The sequence below is a fragment of the Pezoporus flaviventris genome, unplaced genomic scaffold (genome assembly GCF_033815535.1).
Source record: "Pezoporus flaviventris isolate CSIRO_AGI_PZ_B2104156 unplaced genomic scaffold, CSIRO_AGI_Pfla_v1 ptg000047l, whole genome shotgun sequence".
Classification (NCBI taxonomy): domain Eukaryota; kingdom Metazoa; phylum Chordata; class Aves; order Psittaciformes; family Psittacidae; genus Pezoporus; species Pezoporus flaviventris.
This window is the reverse complement of record NW_026892595.1, coordinates 1,939,636-1,960,912: the sequence shown is the minus strand read 5'-3', so window position 1 is coordinate 1,960,912 and position 21,277 is coordinate 1,939,636. Positions and strand designations below refer to the sequence as shown.

Below are 21,277 nucleotides of genomic sequence, written 5' to 3'. Positions count from 1 at the left end.
ATGCTTTTGCAGCCATAACAGAAATAGGTGTTATACCAAGCAGAAGCCTGCCATCACAGCTTGGAATTACTTTTGGTTTTCTCTAATGCGAAAGCAACTCTGAGCACAAGTAAAAGCCAAAATAATATGAGTGAAGAGCACATGAATAAAATGGCTGGGTTGCTTTAGCAGAGTTGCTCAGAAATATGGGATGTTAACTGAGAATGACAAAGTGAAGTTGTCTAAAGTTTTATTGATGAGGAGACTTTAGAATATTACTGATTTTAACTCTCAAATTTTGCTTTACAGGAAACATTAGCAAAAATTGTACAAGTAATGGGTGGTCAGATATTTTTCCTGACATCTTAAGTACTTGTGGATATAATGACTATGAAGATGATTATAAGGTAGGAAAAATACTTCTTCTATTCATGTAGATGCTGGTGTTCAATACAGCTATCAGACATACTCTGCTTCTAAACAATTCCCATTTTCTTCTATCAGAATTAGTGAAAATCTGTAGTAAATTTTGATAGCAGTTGCCATATGCTTGGATTGCGAATGCCATATAAGATGCAATTTGAAATGTAGAATTCAGTACCTGTTTGAAGATCAAGGCTATAAACAGTTTGTAATTACAATAATGCATCTCCATTTCTAATATTGCAGTGTTCCTTGGTTTGTGCACAGTATGATCTGCTTTTTGTTCTTTCTAGAAGATTGTTATAACAAATCCTAATACTGAACTAGTCTGTTAATAATACAGGCACCACTTGCTTGCTAGTATGTGTTTAAGTAAAGTAAAATGTATTTATGTAATTGGAATTATTGTAGATGCATATTGGACTTTAAATTACCTTAGGAATTAGAAGTAGCTCAAAAAGCTATCAAGATATCTTAAATACACTATAAATGGAAAAATGAATTTGTTCACTTTGCAGATACCGTATTTTTTCTTTTTTTTTGAGGGAAGTACCTTTTTCCATCACATTTTACCTGTTTCTCGGTTGTTTTTCTGCTGAAGCTAACAGAGTTAGATTTTGTTTACAACCAATCACCAGTGTCATTACTTAAAGAATATTCTTTGCCTGACTGTTTCAGTGGAACAAGACCATAGTTCTTTTCTAACCGTAAGACTGACAAGTCAGAAAGTGGGTAGAGAAGTGCTGGCTTGTCAGAAAGAAGATAGGCTGTTCCTGTGCAAATATTTTTTTTTTTTTTTCATGATTAAAGGATAGACAAGGATTATCAGAATAAAATCTGAAAAGGCAAAAGGAAAGCATATGTTTCAATGTGTTTCTTCATGGGAGACAATATAAAAAATACGGGTGTCATTCAGTTGTGAGATGTCTGGAGGCATTTGAGGTTCTGTGTCAGCCAACTGTTACACAGAAAGATACTCTCTTGATTTTGGATCTTAGTGCTCAGTGGTAGCACCTGAAAACAAAAAATCTTTACTCAACATATATCAGTGTAATTCATTTTTATTTGCCATAGAGTTTCAACAGTAAGAGCTAAAAATGAAATCTCAAGGATTTGTATACAAACTATTTTTGACACAAAAATGTCATGCAACAGTATGCTTTGCAGATGATCAAAGTTACAGTAACTAAGGAGATTGTATTTTAGGTAAGGTGACGAAATGGTTAAGTTTTCTTCTGCATGCACAGTAGAAACTGTGGTGTCAGTTTGGTGCCTGCGTCTTCGCTGCTGAAAGAGTTTCCGTTATAGATCCAGTTAGGTATTTATTCATGGGGGTTTTTTTTGCCGTCTTTTAGGATATGGACTTGTGTCTTTACTTCAAAGGGGACTTATTTCTATACATATTTTATATTTATTTTTATATATGCGTGCACACAGACATATATATCTTTCCAGATATGCGTCTGTTGGTGCAGTTTTGAATATTCTAGAAAAGGTCTAAATGATAGAGATTGGTGAGCAAATACTGAACAAGCAATTTATTAATAGGTACTGACTTTTTATCTAGAAAATGCACTGAATTGGAAAAGCTTATTTAAAAATACCATAAGCGTGTCATCTATTATTTTTCTGCTGAAAGAACTTGTCTGCTTCCACAGGTTGCACTGATTTTGCTCAGAGTTAAAACATTTAATTTTTATTCCATGTCAAGTGGTATGTTAGCAGATTCTATAAAAAGAAGCAATTTGCATTATCACATCAAATCTAAACATTTATTTATTTCCAGTGTCTTTCCTATAAGTGAAGTAGCTACTGCTAACCTTCAACATAAAGTTTCAGGTACATCTCAGTTATTCAAATGATTGCTTTTTTTTTTTTGTTTCTGTTGAGCTCATGGCAGCACAATGGCAAAATGTCTAGCTTGAGTTGACATGTTAGAATCACACATCAAAGTGTGTTAACCCAGCCCAGGCCTCACTGCAACCTTTCCTTGACGTAATTCGACATCTTCTATCTAGACTGAACAAGCTAGAGGTGTGTGTCCTGGCTGTCTTCAGAGAGTATTAAGCTCTCTGTCAACATTACTAATATATGAGAAGTTGCCTGGAGAATGTAAAGGACTGAAGTGTGTCCACTTTATTTAAAATAATGATTGGATCAGTTAATAGAGAGTTGTCTAATTTTAGCATGAATTGGTCCAAGATTTATTAGATCACACAGAAACCCGACTGTATACAAGTTACAGGCTTTGTGATTTGAATGCATAGGGTTATACAAAGACAAAATCATGGAGAGAAAGATCCTCCAGACTTTTAAATGTGGTGATACTCTCGCATCTTGTGCATAAGTAGAAGCATCATCTATGGAAGAAGTATCCCCCTATTTGGCTGGTTTCCTGAAGCACACACTTGCTCTTCAGAGACAACCATCCCAGCTGTGCTAGCCACTATGCAACACAGATGCTTTACCCAAGACAAGTGGAGTCAAGGCAGTGAGGCCAGGACTGGCAAAAGCACTGTCCTGAATGTCTGTATCCAGCTTTAGAAAACAGATTCATTACTACTGTCTGTGAAGGGGATCACTGCACTAGACTAATGGATTGTTTGTATTGAGTCTAAATTGAATCCTTCCCTCTCAACAAAACGTAGTGCAGGGCAGCCATTTACCAATGCCTTTTCTGTGTGCCTGTAAGTCATGCTGTATCTATTGACATTACATTCTGCATTTTTCATTACTTTTTCTGTGAGATATGATTAAGAGACCAGTATTTCTTAACATAAATACAAAATCATCTTCCATTGACTTCAAGTGAGAAGACTAGGCCTGAATATAAGCTGATATTCTCTGTTACAGAGCACAGTGTGAATTCTATTTATTAGGTGCAGACTGTCCAAAGATACTGCAGTGAGAATGCTCACATTCACCAATGCACATATGCTGGTGCACACTTACACAGGCAGCTTTGAAGGTTTGTGCATTTAGGAAGTTGTCATCTCTCCCACTGGGGCTAAGGAGCTTTGAATATGAAGATACTCTTACTGACATAATTAAAAATGAATGATGCTACTGTTATTAAGAGATACTTAAGGAAATACTAGTCACATGGTTTTGGGTGATGTTTAGGATTAGGCTGAATTGAAGAAGAAACATGGCAGAAAAGGGCTATCATTAATTACTTGTATAAAGATTATTAAATACCATGAGGAATACCCATTTTATTGTATGTATTTTTAATAAATTCTATTTTTATCTACACTATTCAAAAAATGTGTAGAAGTGGCTCATAAAAAAGTGAATTGTCCACAATATGTAATCCATCTCTTTATCTCTTTATATTTAGTCTAAGCACTACAGGATTTTAGAAATGTCTACTGTGCTATTAATTTTGCAAAAGGAAAGAGCTAGGGTTCTTTATTCCACTCTATTTGCATTTACTCCTTTCAGCGTTTCTAAAGCACTGAACCCATTTGCTAATCCCAGTTCTGATTTTACATTGTTTGTACAGTGTAAGGTTTTCTGATGATACATTCTTCTAGAATAAATATTTGGATATTATGGACTGTGCTCTGACACATGTATCATGAAAATGATGTAAGATCACAAATAATAATATAGTTATAAGTAATATCTGTGAATACTACTCTCTTACATACAGCGTTTACTGTAAGGGTGGTGAGGCACTGGAATAGGTTGCCCAGGAAAGCTGTGAATGCTCCATCCCTGGCAGTGTTCAAGGTCAGGCTGGACAGAGCCTTGGGTGACATGGTTTAGTGTAAGGTGTCCCTGCCCATGGCAAGGGAATTGGAACTGGATGATCTTAAGGTCCTTTCCAACCCTGGCTATTCTATGATTCTATTACAGGAATATCCTAGGATGTTCCTGTCACTTAGGATGATAATGATCGTGAATACTTTAGTAGTGATCAGTTATATTTCTGGTTAAATTCATAAAGAGGTGTGAGTTTTTCTTTTATGTTAAGGGTAACTTCTGGTCAATAGCAAAAGTCCTTTGGACAAAGAAGTGCACCCTGTCTAAACTTCAGAGCATTTTGCCCTTCAGCACTGACTTACCCTTTCACCCCTAGAGGTCCTTCCAAACCAAGGCTGAGGTTGAAAGATCCACAGGGTACCTGTCAACTCTGCCCAGGAAGCTTCTGTGCTATGTCTGTTATGTAAATATTCGGAAGACTCCTGTCTCCTGAACTTGGTAAAAATAACATGAAACTAACTTTAAAGGAAACATCAGCAGAAAAGGCTGTCTGTCCTGAGAAAACAAAACACAAGTGTGCTTAAGAATAGATTTTAAAAAAAATTGTATTGAAGATCACACTACTTACACAAATTTTCACCAATCCTGTTTATTTTTGTGTGTGTTTTTCTGTGCCCTTTAAAAACCTGTTAACATTATGTAGCCACAAAAAAAGAAGAAACATCTTTATAGTCTGGAAAGAAGTCTGTAAAATTGTTCTATAAAATTGCTCTGAAAGCTGCTGATGTCTGCTGTGCCTAACCACCGACTGAGTTTAGTTCAGTGGTTGAAATGTGAATGTTTTCCTCAAAACTTTTAAAGTAAATCGTTGGATTTCAGTTTTGGAATCAGTAGTGCTCAGATAATCACGTGGATATTTTGCAGAGACCAGCTGTTCTCACTAGTGTTGCAAGGTTTGTTAGACTTGCAGAATATCTCATATCATTTCATATGAATGACTTGAATCAGCTTTGAATGCAGTTAAAAAATCTAAAGGGGTTTTGGTATTCAGTCAGTTGTTCTGTTTTGCTCAATGCATGCCTTCTTTGCACTCATTTTAGTCCTGCCAACCTTGAATATTTTAATTAAGTTCAGAAGTTAAAGCTTTTTTGAGACCTGATGAATTACAGTTCACAGAGAATAGTAAGTAAGAAATAAAATATGACCATCTTACATAACAGACATTGCTTTTTATGTGCTGTCAGATTTGGTATTTGGTATTGCCTGTTTCTTTTGCAGCAATACAATCTAAAGAGTTTGTTTCAAAATGGTACCCTGTAAAATACAAAATAGTGACAAATATTTAATAGCTCTAGCTGAGTCAGTATTGATCTAAAATAATTTCCTGGTTTTCGACTACCTCAACACAATTCAGAATTTAATTATTTGTCTTTCTGGGGGTCATGTATATTAAATAAACATACAAGTTCAGAACACCATTTCCCAACTGATTTGTAGAATCACTAGGAGTTACACAGGTCTTACATGCAAATTAAGCAACTTCTATGTCTTACGTTCATACAGGAAATTTATGCAGCAGTATGATCACATCCTCTTTGATGCTGAGTCTCATAAAGTGCTTGCTGATAAGAAAATGAATTTTTTTCTTGTTTTTGAAAATCATAATACCTAAATTTAAATAATCATAATTTTATTGTAATGGGTTCAAAATGTAGTAGCACTTACTTAGCTTTGCAATAGTTTGAGAAGCAGGGTTAATTTTTTGATCAGTAGAAAGTTTTAAAACACTTAAGATTAATTATTATAATACTATGACAGTAAAGTGGTCTGAAAGAATGAAGTATGTTCATTAGCCACAATACCAAGTGCAGAATAGAAAATAATTAAAAATCTCTGTTGTATGATAACATAATTTCAATTGCATAATTATTTCGTATTTGCTTCTACTTTGAACAACTTGACCCTATGTTCAGTGTTAAGGTAACGTCAAAGTACTTTTGAGTGGTTAACTGCAATCCTGACTTACACCTCCATATAGCTATTTCACGTTCACCCGTTTGGCAAAGCAGACAGATTCAGTCCTGCTGACACTGACAGCTGTTGTGCTGGACTAAAAGTACACAGGATTCTTGTTCTGATTTTAGTCAGACTGTTTGTTGTAGGGGCCATGTGTGTATACAGAATGCCAGAAACATTATCTTAAATAATATGGGTTTTCCGTTGGAAGTCAACCTCTTCTATTCTCCCTAGAGGGACAAAGTGACGGGAGTCATTTCACTTGCAGCCTGCCTGACAGTTGTTGTCAAGCTCAGAGCACATGCCTAGAGGCTAAATTAGAGCCACAGTTACACCACTATGTCTGGGCAACTGATGCTTTGTTAGAAAGTTCATGTGGGGTTTTTTTTCCATCATTAAGAATTCTGAAATCAGATACAAATAAGACAGGTCCAGTTTCAAAAGATTCAGTCAGTGGCTTATTTTTGAAATAAAATCTAGACAAATTTTTCAAGAAGGTATGGAATGGTAAAAAATATTAAAAAAAAAAAGTCAATTTTTTTTTCATTGGGCTTGTTTCAAACTGCCCAATGCTGAAATTTAAAATAGACATCTTGGATTTCTTTAATAACGTACTATAAAATCAGTCTGCAGTATTGTCATCTGCAAGATACACTTTAAGAGAAAAGCACAGGGTGTTTTGAACACAAATAATGTCTGGAGTTCACAGCAGCTAGAATTGGAGCTGTACGCATGGTGTGCACTGTGCTCATTTTAGATCTGGTGAGAATGGCAACTCCTTTTGACCAGTGTCTCCCTTTGAATAAGTCTAAATTGCAACAGAAGCAATGCATTAAAAATTCACTAAGGCTCAAACTCTGGCTACCCAAAAACTGCAGTAGTTTTACTGTGTGGTTTTGAAGTAAGCTGAATTGACAAACATAGTATTTAATTTTATTTATGTTTACTTGAATTATGTTGTTTTCTGACTTTGAAAATATACATCATCTGAATGCATACAGAGCTGTATTTATGTATTAAAGCCCCTCTCTATTGTGAGAATGGTGCAGATTTCAGTGGCTCTTAGCGCATGTGTTTCTTTACTGTTCAGTACTGGCCTGCATTTTATTCTAACTTAATTGTATTCATGCACTTTATTTTAACTAAACAGGAACTCTGTAATCCTGCACATGGAAAACATCTACAGGAGGGTAAAATTGCTTATCCTAAAATCAACTTTATAGAGATCTCAAAAAAAGTAATTCCTCAAAAAATGACAAAAATACTCAGTTGAATTACATAAACCAGATAAACTGGAGTGTTGTTACTCAGTGAAATGGATTCCAAGAAGAGGGGAAGTAAAAAATATATTGAGTTCAAATTGTTCTTGACATGAAACAACACAGAACATATAAGCAGAATCAAAGCTTTCCCATGGGAACATTGGTCTGACTGCGATTTTCCAGTAATGACTCTGGTCCAGAATCATTTCTATAAACATCTTAGTGCATGCCATATAAAGACTATAGTGACTGTGTATCATTAGATCTGTAAATCAGTTGATACTGTGTTCTTAATATCTGACCATATATATAATAGGTGCTGTGTCTAGGACAGGAACAAGAGGGTGGAAAGATGCAGGAGTAACGTGAATCATTCTGAAATGAAGATGGGAAAAAAATAGGGAAAAACTGAGCAAAGGCAGTGCAGACTAAACATAAATATAAATTTAATATACTTGGCACCAAACAATTTATATATTTTCTAACCAAAAGTTTTCAAGGCAAGACAAAAATTAATGAGAATATACAATATCTCTTTAGATCTGGTATGCTTGGGCCTTTTAAAGGATTACTAACATCATAAAAATACAATAAATAGATGAGAATTACATGATAACAAAAGTAGTGACTGTTTCATAAGCTGCAAACTTGTTGAATTGCAGATAATTGCATCAGAAGAAATGACTGGAAGACACTTGTTCTTACCCTTTCAGAGTAAAAGCCGAATGCAAATCCTTTTACCTTACGCATCAGGTTTTCTTATCTGGTGGGCACTTACTCGGCTGTGTAAGCGTAGGTGTAACATCAGAGCAGGTGCTAGGACAAATTTCTTGGGCCTCAGTCATGTCTGTACCAACAAAGTCAGACACATGAAATTCTTTCCAGTTGTTTACATTCACATTCTTACCACATATTTTAAACCCTGAAAGACTGAAAATGAACTTGCAAATCCAAATTCTTAAAAGTTAGATATTTATTAGAGATGTAGGTGTCTAATTACTAGTGTGTGGAAACAGGGCTTGATGTTATTGCCTAAACATAGGTATCAAGTGCCATTTGACCGGCCACAGCCATTCCAGGAAAGAGGTCCTTTGTCACATGTTTTAGATACCCCAGGGCATTGCAAGTAGTGCTAGATGGTTAGATTTAAGCGAGTAGGTACAGTTTGCTTATTGTGTCAGTGGAACTTATGTTGACCAAAACGTGATGTTTGATTCTCTATTTGTTTTTCCTTCATGTATTAATATCAATGATAATAAATATCAATGAGTTGAGGTATTCTGTCCTGACAAGCAGAATACACTTTGTCTGTGATTTAAGATATTTAAGATATTAAATGTAAAGGTGCTGATACAGCTTAACTGAATCATTATATACTACAGTAAGATGTGTAGTATGTTGGTGTTTCTGTGTGTTCTACAGCCTGGATTAGTCACTCAGAACCATAAGGACATACACCCATAGTATAGTCTTTAAAATCCACTCTCTGCAGTAGATACAGAAACCCTTTATTTGAATTAATAGTGGAGGATGTTATGACTCATTTTTGAGAAATGAATGTTATATTCAGCGTCAGGTAAAAGCTGAGGACTTGAGTAACGAGCTCTCAGAAATGTCAAACATGTTCGAGAATACTTTTCTGTTGTTAAAAGGAAATGTGCAAGTTGAAATTACTTTTTACAGTTGCTGCAATCTTCTATGCTTCATGTAAATACAGGATAAGTAGTCACTAGCAACAGAATTCTGTAATCAAAATTACTTTATTGTAAGCTAAATGTTGGGTTTTTTTTACAATTCAAATACATTTAGGATCCCTGCATCAAAATAAGTATTTCTAGTACTGTCAGCTTACGAATAATTTCTGTGTATCATATGTGTGCAGAGTTCTTTGAAAAAACTGCAGAAAAAGGAGCTCAAGGCTGTTGTGTGTTAACCCTGACAGGCAGCTCAGCCCCATGCAGCCACTCACTCACTTCCCCACAGTGGGATGGGGGAGAGAATCAGAAAGGTAAAAGTGAGAAAACTCCTGGGTTTACATAAAGACAGTTTAATAGGTAAAGCCAAAACTGCATGCACAAGCAAAACAAAACAAGGAATTAATTCACTGCTTCCCATTGGCAAGGCGGTGTTTAGCCATCTCCAGAAAAGCAGGACTCTGTCACACATAGTAGTGACTTGGCAAGACAAACACCAGAACTCCAAATATCCCCTTCCTCTTCCTTCCCCCAGCTTTTATTGCTGAGCACGGTGTCATACGGTGTGGGATATTCCTTTGGTCCATTGGGGTCAGCTGTCCTGGCTATGCCCCCTATCAACTTCTTGTGCTTCCCCAGCCTCCTCGCTGGTGGGGTGGAGTGAGGAGCAGAGGCGGCCTTGTGTAAACACTGCTCAGCAGTAGCTAAATCATCGGTCTGTTATCAACACTGTGTTCATCACAAATCCAGACCAGCACTCTACACAAGCTGCTGTGAAGGAAATCAACTCTACTGCAGCCAAAACCAGGGCAAAGGCCTAGCCCCAGTGTCAGCAGTGAGACTCAGCACAGGAGAGTTTTTTAATGAAGCAAGGAGGTTGCAGGAGTAAGACTAATATCTAGCCAGAAGGAACTAATCTTAAATCTGAATGCTTTTCTGTAGCATATGCAGAGAAGTATATACTTCGGTCAGTTTAGTTATCAGTTTAACAGCAAATGTGTTATTTGGCATGTATCAATCTCACTTCTTCGAGTTATTTCTGCTCCTTAGGCAAACCTAGGGCTGTCTTCAGAGCAGATCTTAAAATCAACTCAGAGCACACTTTGGCTGCTCAACAGCAGAAAGGGACCTTATGGCTGCTTTGTGCTTTCTAGCACAATAAATAAGGAAGCTGAATAGGAGGGAAGAAATCATTTCTACTGGGCACTATGAAGGGCCAGGAAACAGTTTACACCAGAAGTCCTGTCTTAAGTGCTTTCCTTTTGAAAGCTATTAAAAAATACAAAGGACAGGAAGCCTGTGGTTACTTTCACATGTTGGGATTTTTTAAGCACCTTGGTATACTATTCCCAGGATAAGAAGGTGGGAAAGGTGTAAAGTTGTCCCTGTGTGCACTCTTCCCAGGTGTTGTGTGCGTTGCTTTAGGATATCTGGGCAGACCCGTGTTTCTGCTTTGCAGTAACATGATGTTCAGCATCATAGTTACTCTTAAAAGTGTATCTCTGCAAATCATTTCTTTTCCGTGAAAGTGAGCAAGTCTTCCACTCTGTATTTAAACAGCACAAATTTATTGCCATTGTGATTTCTTTTGTAAATGACATTTATCTCCCTCAAGTTTATGGTATTTACATGGTGCATGTTAAGAATTTTTGATTTAGAGGCCATTCAAGCTTCTATTTGTACGCTCAGTAGAAATGTACTCAGTAGAAGAGGGGTCTGCAAATGCCAAGGAGATGGTAACAAATAAAATGTATTGTGGAACTGCTGTGCATGACTGGTAAGCTTTACAGTGTATTTGCAACTCCTGATGTGGACGAGGTCAGGAAATAGAATTCCTTTTTTTCCAGAATACTGTTGATGGGGGGCTGAGACTGCCAGATTGTTTAGTCATTTATCGAAGCATCCTTTATCCATAATTTTGCAGAGCAGGTCAGGTTGAATAAATGAAAGAGGGTACCCGAAGTATTTGTGGTTTCTTGGTGCCATGGGGTGTTGTGATTGCTGTTGAGGTACTGTTTATCACTCTCTTCCCAGCAGATTGCCTGAAGACAGGCTGATGTTGCTTTTGCTATGATAGAAACCAAATTAAAGCAGCATAAGGATGGTCTGCAGTGCTTGTCTTTAGGCACAGGTTTTAGTGCTGCCCAAAAATGAACTGAACTGGGGAGTATAATTTTGCCTTTCTAGCAGGGAATTGAAGGGCAGTTCTCCAGAACTGATTCTGTGTACAATTACATTAAATTTGGGAGGGGAAAAAAAAAAGGGGGCAAAAAAATTGTATTTGAAAACAATTTTAGAAACGTTATTCAAAAAATATTGGACTACTTAAAGTCCTATTTAGCAAACACAAGATTCATATGAAAAACCAGGATCTTTGATGGGCATCTGTCTAAGTGCAAGTATTTGTATACTTTGGGTAGCTACACTTGAATTATTCACTGTAGGGCCTCTTCACTGTCTGTAGAAATATATCCAATGCAGTCTGTGTTGACTGCTTACATAGATACAAGATGTGCTTCCTAGAAGGTCCTATGAAGAGACCCTGCACTGCCTTAAGTATTTATATTTGCAGTGTAGACACACAACAGTAGGTGAAATAGAGCCTACAATTCATGCCCAAAGAGAGTCCCTAGAAACGCAGTGAAGCTTTGCAGATATCTAGTAGACACTTTATAGAGAGAAGTAAAGTAATACTTCAGGTTTTAACATTTTAAGTAGCCAGGGACACCAATTTTTTTTGTTTTAAAGGCAATAGTTTTTCAGAATTTTAAGTGAGGAACTTTCTCATGTTCATTCTAATGATGCTGGAAACTCCATTAAGTCCGTATGATATTTGCTAAGTGAATGTCCAGCAAATTTTATCATGAATCAGGATTACTAAAGTTACCTCTATGTTTGGCCTTTTAAATGCTATAAAAATAAATATATGGAGTGATTTGCTTTTCCTTTTACAATCTTAGTTTAAGTATTGCTTCCTTGCCACTTTTTACAAACACTTCGAGAAGGTGAGTGATATAACCATGTGCACTAAGAATTACAAGTCTGTCTGTTATACATAGCACATTCTACACTGCTATTAAAAAATTTCATAGCGTAGTAAAAAAATTCACAGTTTTAATATTTTGCCTACCTTGACTGGAAAATAATGTCAGTCTAATGATGTTTTTGTAGGCATAAATGAAGAAGCAGCTTAATTCTGAGAATATTTAGTATTATATTTCTTGAGGATTTAATGTAATATGTAGCTGGTAAATGTACAGATAATTGCAGTTAATCAGCGGGCTGTGCACTTCAGTCTGCTTTTTCTCTGTTAAAAAATATCCTTTCCAAGTTTTAGCATCTAACTTTGCTAAAGAAGGATGTTTGGGTCACCATTTAATAAAGTATTTGAACATTTATATTAGGAAATTAAGGATACTTAAGCCTGCCTTTAAAATTAAAGTTATGTATAAATGCATTAGAAAGTACACTGTGGTAGAAGGACTGAGAGAGATTCTGTCTTTCAGAGATAATACATTCCTCAAACTGTGGCTCATTTTTCCCACTTTGATTGTGTTTATGGAAGTTGATAAATTTGATGCTTTGTGTGACTCACTGACATGGGATAATCAGCTGAAGTTTTACCAGCTTGTGTGCCTAAGTTTTGAGTTCCTGAGACTGTATTCTTTACTGAGGTCATTTGGCTTGAGATGTTGCATTGCCGAAATATTTTGGAATGAAGATGAAACATTCTCATCCTGTACTGTAGAGCAAAAAGTGAAAATAATGCTATTTATGTAGCCTTCAGAGCTAGTTAGTGGAAAATTACATCATTTTACAGTCAATTTTACATACCATTAAGTGGTTTCTGCATATATATTTTTCTGTGCAGGTCAACTTCTACGTAAGGGTGAAGGCAATTTATACCCTTGGACACAGCGTATCTCTGATTGCTCTTACAACAGGGAGTATAATTCTTTGCCTTTTCAGGTATGTACTTTCATGAGTAAATACAAACAGCAATAAGACGGTTTTAACTTTGCCTGATTGCTCAGATATTTAGGAAAAGCATCGGGTTTACACTTCTCTGCACTGAATATGTGCAGTTTTTTTAAAGAAAAAAAACATGGAGTAATGTGAGTTTAATTAATTGTAGGCAATGTGTTTATGACAAAGAAGTGGAAATTCTTTTTTAGGTACTACAATGTAACTTCTGCAGTCCATTAGATATTGTTTATGTACTGTCTGGCAGAACAGGTACCGCCTCAGGTCTCTGCAGTTGTTCACAATATCAGTTACAAGCACATGAAAGACACAACCGTGTGGAAAGAAGAGTTGTTTCTGAAGCCTTCCATGTAGTTGCAATATTCTGCTTCCCATTTCTTCCAAAGAACTGGCCTTGATTTTAATGTTCACAGAAACATCATGTGTGTTCTTATTGTTGTAAAGGACAAATTTAGAAGCATTGTAAAAGGAAAGGAGTTTATATCTGGCTAATCTTTTAACCTCAAAACAAAGACTTAGAACGTGAATATCTATAAATACCTTGCCAGACTAAGCTGACAGCATTTTTCAAGTTACTATGGTGCCGTTCCCCACATAAGACTCTATTTACTTATTATAATTAGAGCTAATTGGTAACTTTCCAGCGCAATATTTTTGTGTTGGAGGTTGCCAGTTTTTCAGGCACATTCTTCCTTCTGCAACCTTAATTTATAAACAGCAAAGCTAGTCATTTTGATTTAGCCAAAAGGAGTTGCTTTACTCTTCTTAGAGTGCAAGTTTCTATTTCTTCATTTTGAATGTCTGTTTTAATATCAAGTTTTAGAAAAGTGGGACTAAAAATGATTGAAAATAAATAGTATTTTTCAGGTATTTTAAAAAAGGTTAATTTGTTCCAATAAATTGTAGAACAGCATATTTCTATGTAACACTGACATTCTGGGTCTTACTATAGACCTTACTACCTTCAGGGTTACTTCTGTGTAACAAAACCTTCCAAACAAATGTCAGTTTGTCTGATACATGTTTCTTTCCAAGTAGCATGATCTGAATCTCCATCATTTCAGTAAGATGTGCTCTCATGTGCATCAGCTGTTTGTAAATGTTCTTCACATGGTTGTTATGTATCAAGACGTAGTCATATCAAAGCAATAAGCATGATAGCTTTTGTTTTATTGTTAAAGAACAGCATTTCTTTGTTATTCTGAATCATCACACATCACACATATGCTCACTACCTCCAAAATGTTGGTTTCACAGCCTTGTATATATCCCACATTTATTATTTCAGCTACTTCACTGGTTGAAGAACTAATCATCTAAATTAGTCACTCAAGAAAAACATTTTCCTCCCTTTTGCAGCTTGCATGTATTTCTGAATTCCATAGGAGCATACGCTGCAGTCCAACATAATAGTGGTATATCAGTTTTTCACAGAACCTGTTTCAGCAAAGGACATGCATAGCCATAGAAATAACTGGATTTTTGACAGCTGCTTTAAGTTCAGTCTGGTATTATGTCCTTTGCCAAGCTGGGGGTTAGCAAGATGGATTTGTTATTTATTTCCCTACACTCACTGTATCCTTGCTTTAATAGTTTTGGAATGGATTATTTAGTGTTCTTTGGTAGAAATCAAAATGCAGAGACTACTTGGAAGCTGCCAGTGCACACCACCATAATATCCTATTGCATCTTCACTCTTCCATTGCCTGCTCTTGCTAAATTGCCTTGGCTTCTGGCTTTTTTCCAGGTGCTGCTATTGACCAAAAAAACCTCTTAGCAGTTTGGTTTCTGGGGATTTGCTATTAAAAAAAAAAATAAACATAAAAATTCTGTTAAATGGGAAGATCTTCAAGGGAATGTCTTTTAAGTGAAAAGCCCTCCATTTATGTCCTGCTTCCCCTGAGCACTTACTTGGGATGTCTGATTCGTCATTTGTTTGTCAGGCTTTCACACAGCTGCTGGACTAAAGAAGAGAAGTTTCACATCTCCCTGGGTAGAAAGGATAGGCGATCTAATGTTTTGACTGCATTTTGAATTGTTCCTACATACTCTCATATCACAGGATGAAAAACCATTATGTAGCAAAATGCAGGAGTTAAACATCAAATCAGCAACTATAAGTGAGAGCATGTCTGGAATATATCCAGGATAACCAAAGTTTTATTTGCAAGAAAAAAAACTGGGATGAGTGCACACACAGATGGATATAATAATCTATATTTATTGTCAGCATATTTGAAGTGTGGGAGAAATACCACTGGGATCTTTTGGTCTGCTGAAAAGGAGTAAGAGATACTTTATTTGTGTATTTTGGACAGCCCACAATAATGATGAGAATGGTGATAAAAGAAAACAGCAAGGCAGCACTGTGAATATGACAGAGAAAAGGGTTCACATTACTAAGAAATGACCAGAGAGTAATAGAAGTCTGTTCAAGAGCTTTCTGACTCAAAATCTAAAATGCTGGTTTTTAAATCTCTTCTTAGAAAACTTCATTGCACTCGGAACTACATCCATCTGAACCTGTTCCTCTCTTTCATTCTGAGAGCAATCTCTGTTTTAGTCAAGGATGATATTCTCTATTCCAGCTCCAACACAGCTCACTGTCCAGAGGATCAAACCTCATGGGTAATAAACCTCATTTGCTACCTACCGTTGTGTCACTGATTTTGTCTCCCACTTCCTTTTAAATGTTTAGGAATACTAATCTGGCAATGTAGACAATTCTGCAGAGAATATAATGACTAGCAAAATGGTCTGTTAGAAGTAGACAAAGAAAGAAGGCTGAAACACAAGTAAGAGAAGTTACTTGCAAACATAAAGTCCATGAAGGGACAGCAAGTCACCTGCTAGAACAAATCATTACCAGTTATAGCTCAGAATAAAGATGGCCACTGTATTTATCAGCTGGGAGAGTTTAAGACAAACAGGAGTGCCATCAGCTGGAAATGGTTAAAGGCAGTTTTGTCTGGAAGTGTTGCAGCAGCTCTGTCAGGGGTCAAGGAATTGGACAGGTGTCAATGAAGAGAGCAAAATGAGTCAGGGAGTTAAATGTTTGTAGGAGTTGTCTTTATTAACTTGTCTATACTTTTTGGCTATGACAGAAGTGTTGCCATCTGCATTCTTGGCAATCTATTTATTGCATTTTCATGCACAGGTTTAGAAAAATCTTAAAGTCTTGCTGTTAAAAGACTGATCACTATATGATATTCTGCATTTTCTGCCTCCATTGTTTCAGTGAAAAGTGTTGTGAAGAATCTTACAAATACTGCTGAATACCTTCTGAGTTTAATTTACTGTAGTTTAAGCTTGTGAGAAAAAAGTGGAAGGTAGATATTTCTGTATCAGTGGAACCATATTGTCCCAAAGTATAAAGTTCTTAGCAGTGACTACCCAGCCGTATGTAAGAATTTGTAATCTGGGATATTTCTAATGAAGACCGATAGGCTCTAAGTTAGTAGACCCAAGGAAGGCAAAGTAGTTAGTAGGCAGACTGCCAAGGGTAATCAAAAGTTCTTAGGTCCATGAAAAATTAGCCAATGGAAAGGAAATCTGGTGGTAAGTAATCATAAGTATAGAATTTCAGCTTGCATTTTGAAATGTTTTATTTTCTCCTTGTTAAATATTCTGGCCCATTACTGGTCTGCAATGGATATCCCTTCAATGGATACAGAATCCAGAAGTAAGATTAGTCTTACAGACTGAGGTGACTGTTTCTCTGGGTTTATGTCTTTCTCACTGAACAGTTTATCTCGTCTGCTTCAAGACTTTCTCTGGACATGCCTGTCTCTCTTCGCAAGCTGATCAGGAGCTAGTTGGCTAGTTACTTTTGTAGGCAGCTAAAATTACGCAGCTAAAATTAATCGAAGCCTTTGGGCTCTTAGTTGGCGATATAGGCATCTACACAGGCATATGTATAGGCACGTATTATAACTTGAGATGCACTGAGATATATCTGAGACACCAGAAAAGGCTGATGGATACAAAGAAGTATCTCAAGGTCTATGCCCTTCTGGCTTAGCAGCTGGTGACTGGAGTGCTTGAGGGCATCTCACTTTATAATAGACACCTATATTTAGAAAGAGGAATCAATCACTAAAAGAGTAAGTTACCTACTTGGGTATTTGGCGTACTTGGAACTTTAATGGAAACAGTGGAGGCATGAAGGGGATTTAAAATGGGGAAGGTAGTAAAGCAGGCAGAAACTACAAGTTTTATTTAGTCCATATTGTTTAGTCTGTTAAATTCACCATATCATCACATTTCACAGCTTAGTCTCAGCAGAAACATTATGTTCAATTCTCACATCTCAAAGTCCTGCTGGAAAGTACAAAGTAACAGCAGCCAGCACTGTGGAACATCATCAGCACAGACATCTCAAAATTAATTCTGAAGGGCAGCACACAGACTATAAGTATATTGGGACCTCATTTTCTGATACATGCTTATGTGTTTTGTTAATTAAGAAACATTAAAGCATTTTCTAAAGGGAAAACAATTTTTTGAAGTCCATTCACCTTTTTCTTCTAAGTCTGTGTATTCATCATGTAAAGTTATATTTTTCACTCAATTTCCCATTTAGCCTTGAAAAATTCATAAAGCAGTTTCTTTGTTAAGTTTTACTATATTAGGAAGCCAGCTGGAATTTTAATATATTTATTAGCCACTTAGCAGATAATCATTTAATATAATAGCCATTCATTAACTATTGCATTTATTGATAACTGTCACCTTTTACAATATTTATGCTATGAAGTTTTCAAATTTTCTGAGTGAATTTGATATAAGAGCCATCTAAATTTTTTTTTATTATTCATTTCTTTTTTATAAATACAGTCACATTTACAATTCTCAATTTGCTTGACTGAATAAAAATATTTCTACTGGACTTGGGTTACTAGTATTACACGGCGAGTTAAGATCTATAGGCTATATAACAGAATAACACAGCATCTTAACCTGCAACAACTTTGATCCCTATTCTCTTATTGCAGGTGGGCTGCAAGGCTATTTTGGTGTTTTTTCAGTATGGTGTTATGGCAAACTTTTACTGGCTCTTAGTTGAAGGACTTTACCTTCACATCCTCCTTGTGCTGATATTCTCCCCCAACAGGCATTTCACAATCTACCTGCTGATTGGATGGGGTAAGAACTGAACCAATGGGATTCTTTTCTCTGTATGAATATGTTAGTCAGGTTCAGTATTTCATACCAAGGTAATCACACCATTTCTGTTGGATGACTCACACTCAGTTCATTTCCACCATAGGTTACAGCCATTGTACCGTGGGAGAGAGTGGGCACAAAACTGCTGAGGCATAACTGCTAGCTTGCTCCTTGGCATGGCTCTGACTTCTGCCAATCAGCACGAAGATTAGGGCTTGTTCAGGATATAGGATGGTGCAAGGACTGCCACTTCAAAACATACCACTCAGGCTGTCCTACTTTGGGAGGAAGTAGAAAGTTTAGCTGCACAGCCACAGGCTATGTTATGACATTTGCCTTTTTGAAAAGCCCAGTAATATTGTCCGAGTGGTTTTAAATACATGTATTCCTTTCATTTCCAGAAAGAGAAATGATATTTATATGGAGCACTTTAAAGTTTCCAGTAATAGGTGGTCATAAAAACATTTAGGTATTGCTGGGAAATGGGAATAAACTAGTGTATGGAAATTGTTCCTTATGAAATGATTTACGCTTGGGGTTTATGTCGTAGCCCTTGGAAGTGTGTTGGGAATGTATAACTTGTATCTACCTCTCTGTAGGTCATTCTGACAGCTTGAAAGATGTATAAGAAAGGCATGTTCTTTGTGTATTAGTCATTATGGCTGCATTTTTGTAAGAAAGAAACCTGCAGTCTTTGTAATACATTGCTTACATCACATAGCATCAGATGGGCTTCTCCTTCCAGTCACTAAACTGTTTACTATATGATGTATATTTGGGGAATAATTTACTAGTAGGCTGAACTGGTTTTGGGTTTTTTTTTTTTTTTGGTTTGTTGGTTTTGTGGACTTACATTTTTGTGATCCTCCTCTAAACCTCATTGGAATTTTCCAGGAATTCCTACCATATTCATTATTACGTGGACAGTGACACGAATTATTTTAGAGGACACTGGGTAAGTTGTGGGGTAAAGAAATCTTAAAACCTCCAACTGCACCAGTACAACCCTTGCCTTCGGTATGGTGGTGTTTACTCAAAGGCAGTTTGCTGTTCTGAAGGGGACGAGCACAGAAATGGCAGTAAAGGGACAGGTGTTTAGGAGCTCTTCGACATTTTGCTTATGCTTGCTGTTTATTTGAAAAACTCTAGGGGCAGGAGAGGGAAGAGATAGGTTATGACTAATGTTGCCCCTTGAGGCCCACATTTAAAGCTATCTGCTTTGGAAGTCATGATAATACTTAAAATGGCAGTGGGGTCCTTGGGTTCAGTGCTGTAATACAGTGCAGTAAGGTGCGGGGCATTCCTATTTGCTAACTAGCAACTCTGGATAACTTAGTGTATATATAAACTACATTCCCAGAAGTGAAGCAGTGTGATGTAAACATGTGTAAGATGCACAAAGTCAGGTAAAACCATGACTAACTAGAGGTAGGCATGGCTTCTGGCATGGGAAGTGGAACTGAGATGAGAATTTTGTAGGAAGAAGAGACTTGATGCTCCTGCTGGCCCTGAGGCATGGGAGAGCATTCCTAGCTGGTGGGACAAATAGTTTTCACACTCCTTTTTTCAACCTGACTAATGTTTTTCAATTGATTCTGTAATTAAAGTGAACAGTCAAGTCCTATATAATTTCTAACTTTTCTTTGCAAGACCTTTATCATGTAAACTGAAGACTAACTCCTTTTTTCCTTTGTTAGTATGGTCACAGTTAGAGGAACTCTGAAGGATATTGCACTTGCTTAAGATTAATCTTTCAAAGCACTTATTCTGAGAGCATTTGGATGAAAAGTGCTGAGCCCACAGTGAAAATTAAATTTTCCATTTTTCAGACAAAGTTTCAGGTTCAATCTCTCATTTTTCTAAACCAGCTCCAGCCATCTTTAACCTAAATATCCCACCAGGAATTATGTCATTTTAATTGTATCTGTGTGTCAGTCGATTTAGATCTTCCTACTAGCCAGAGGCTGATTATTAAGTGCTTTTTGGAAAAGTGTCCTTACACAAAGTGAAACTGAGCTTGGTTCCCCTAAAGGCCAGTGTACTCCATGATTTTTAATGGTACAGTATAGTGTGCCTGATGTTTTAGCTTATTAGAATACACATTAAAACCAGGGAAATAAAATCAGAAAAAGATTGAATGCCAAATTCTAGGATAGAACAAGCATTATTTTAGTATGTTTTGACTTGTATATAAGAAATTCTTCTCCTTACAGGTCTTGCTTGCCAGATGATATTAATGTCAACATCATTTTCCCTCTTTTCTTTCTATAGTTGCTGGGATACAAATGAGCATGGTGGTCCCTGGTGGGTTATACGAATACCAATTTTAATTTCTATTATAGTAAGTAAACTTTGAAGCATGAATTATAGATCAGTTCAGCATTGTGCAGTGCATATAGCCATTATTCTATCACTTCACTACAGATGGGCAAGAATTCTGTTTTAATGAAAAGAAATTGTGCTGTAGGAGGAATGTTAAACAGATGCCAAGGCCATTAAAATTTGTTGCCTTCAGAATTTATCTGCCTCCAATTAAATGAGCAGTTGCTTTTATTTGTATGTTGTTCTTTCTTTAACATCTCTCTTGTTTATTAGCTGGAGGGGGAAGGATGTGTGCAAAAATCTAATTATACTTCAGTGAATTGTAAATTTGATTTTGTGCGTAGACAGTCCTGCAATTGAGAATCCGATATTATTGTAGCCATAAAAAAAGCTATGCCTATGTATATCTTCCTTTAATTGGTAGCCTACTGAAATGTATATTGAACATGAAGTATTTGCAAAAGAGTATCATTTGAGAATGCTTCTTGGGGCTTTTCTTATGTGGCTTTCATTAGAATTACTGGAGTAGCAAAATAAAATTCCTGTTCACTGTGATGATTGTTTAATTTACTTTGGGCATAATATACTCTGGTTATATGCCCATTTCTGAAAATAGTCACAGTGCAAATTAATACACACTTGCTTTAACATTTTTGTCAGAAAAAAATAGGGCATTATTAGATTACACAGGATTTTAAGAGTGCACATTATGCTTGGGCTTGC

General features: G+C 36.4%; 1 protein-coding gene across 1 annotated transcript in view; it reads left to right on the top strand.

Annotated features, from left to right (window-relative positions):
- VIPR2 (vasoactive intestinal peptide receptor 2) overlaps window positions 1-21,277 on the top strand; it is a 53,033-nt gene that overhangs the window by 18,970 nt on the left and 12,786 nt on the right. The window contains exons 4-9 of the mRNA XM_061468017.1: window positions 289-386; window positions 12,954-13,051; window positions 15,553-15,694; window positions 18,061-18,211; window positions 19,127-19,187; window positions 20,504-20,573. Of these exons, the coding sequence (XP_061324001.1) occupies window positions 289-386; window positions 12,954-13,051; window positions 15,553-15,694; window positions 18,061-18,211; window positions 19,127-19,187; window positions 20,504-20,573 (620 nt within the window). The remainder of the gene's footprint in view (window positions 1-288; window positions 387-12,953; window positions 13,052-15,552; window positions 15,695-18,060; window positions 18,212-19,126; window positions 19,188-20,503; window positions 20,574-21,277) is intronic.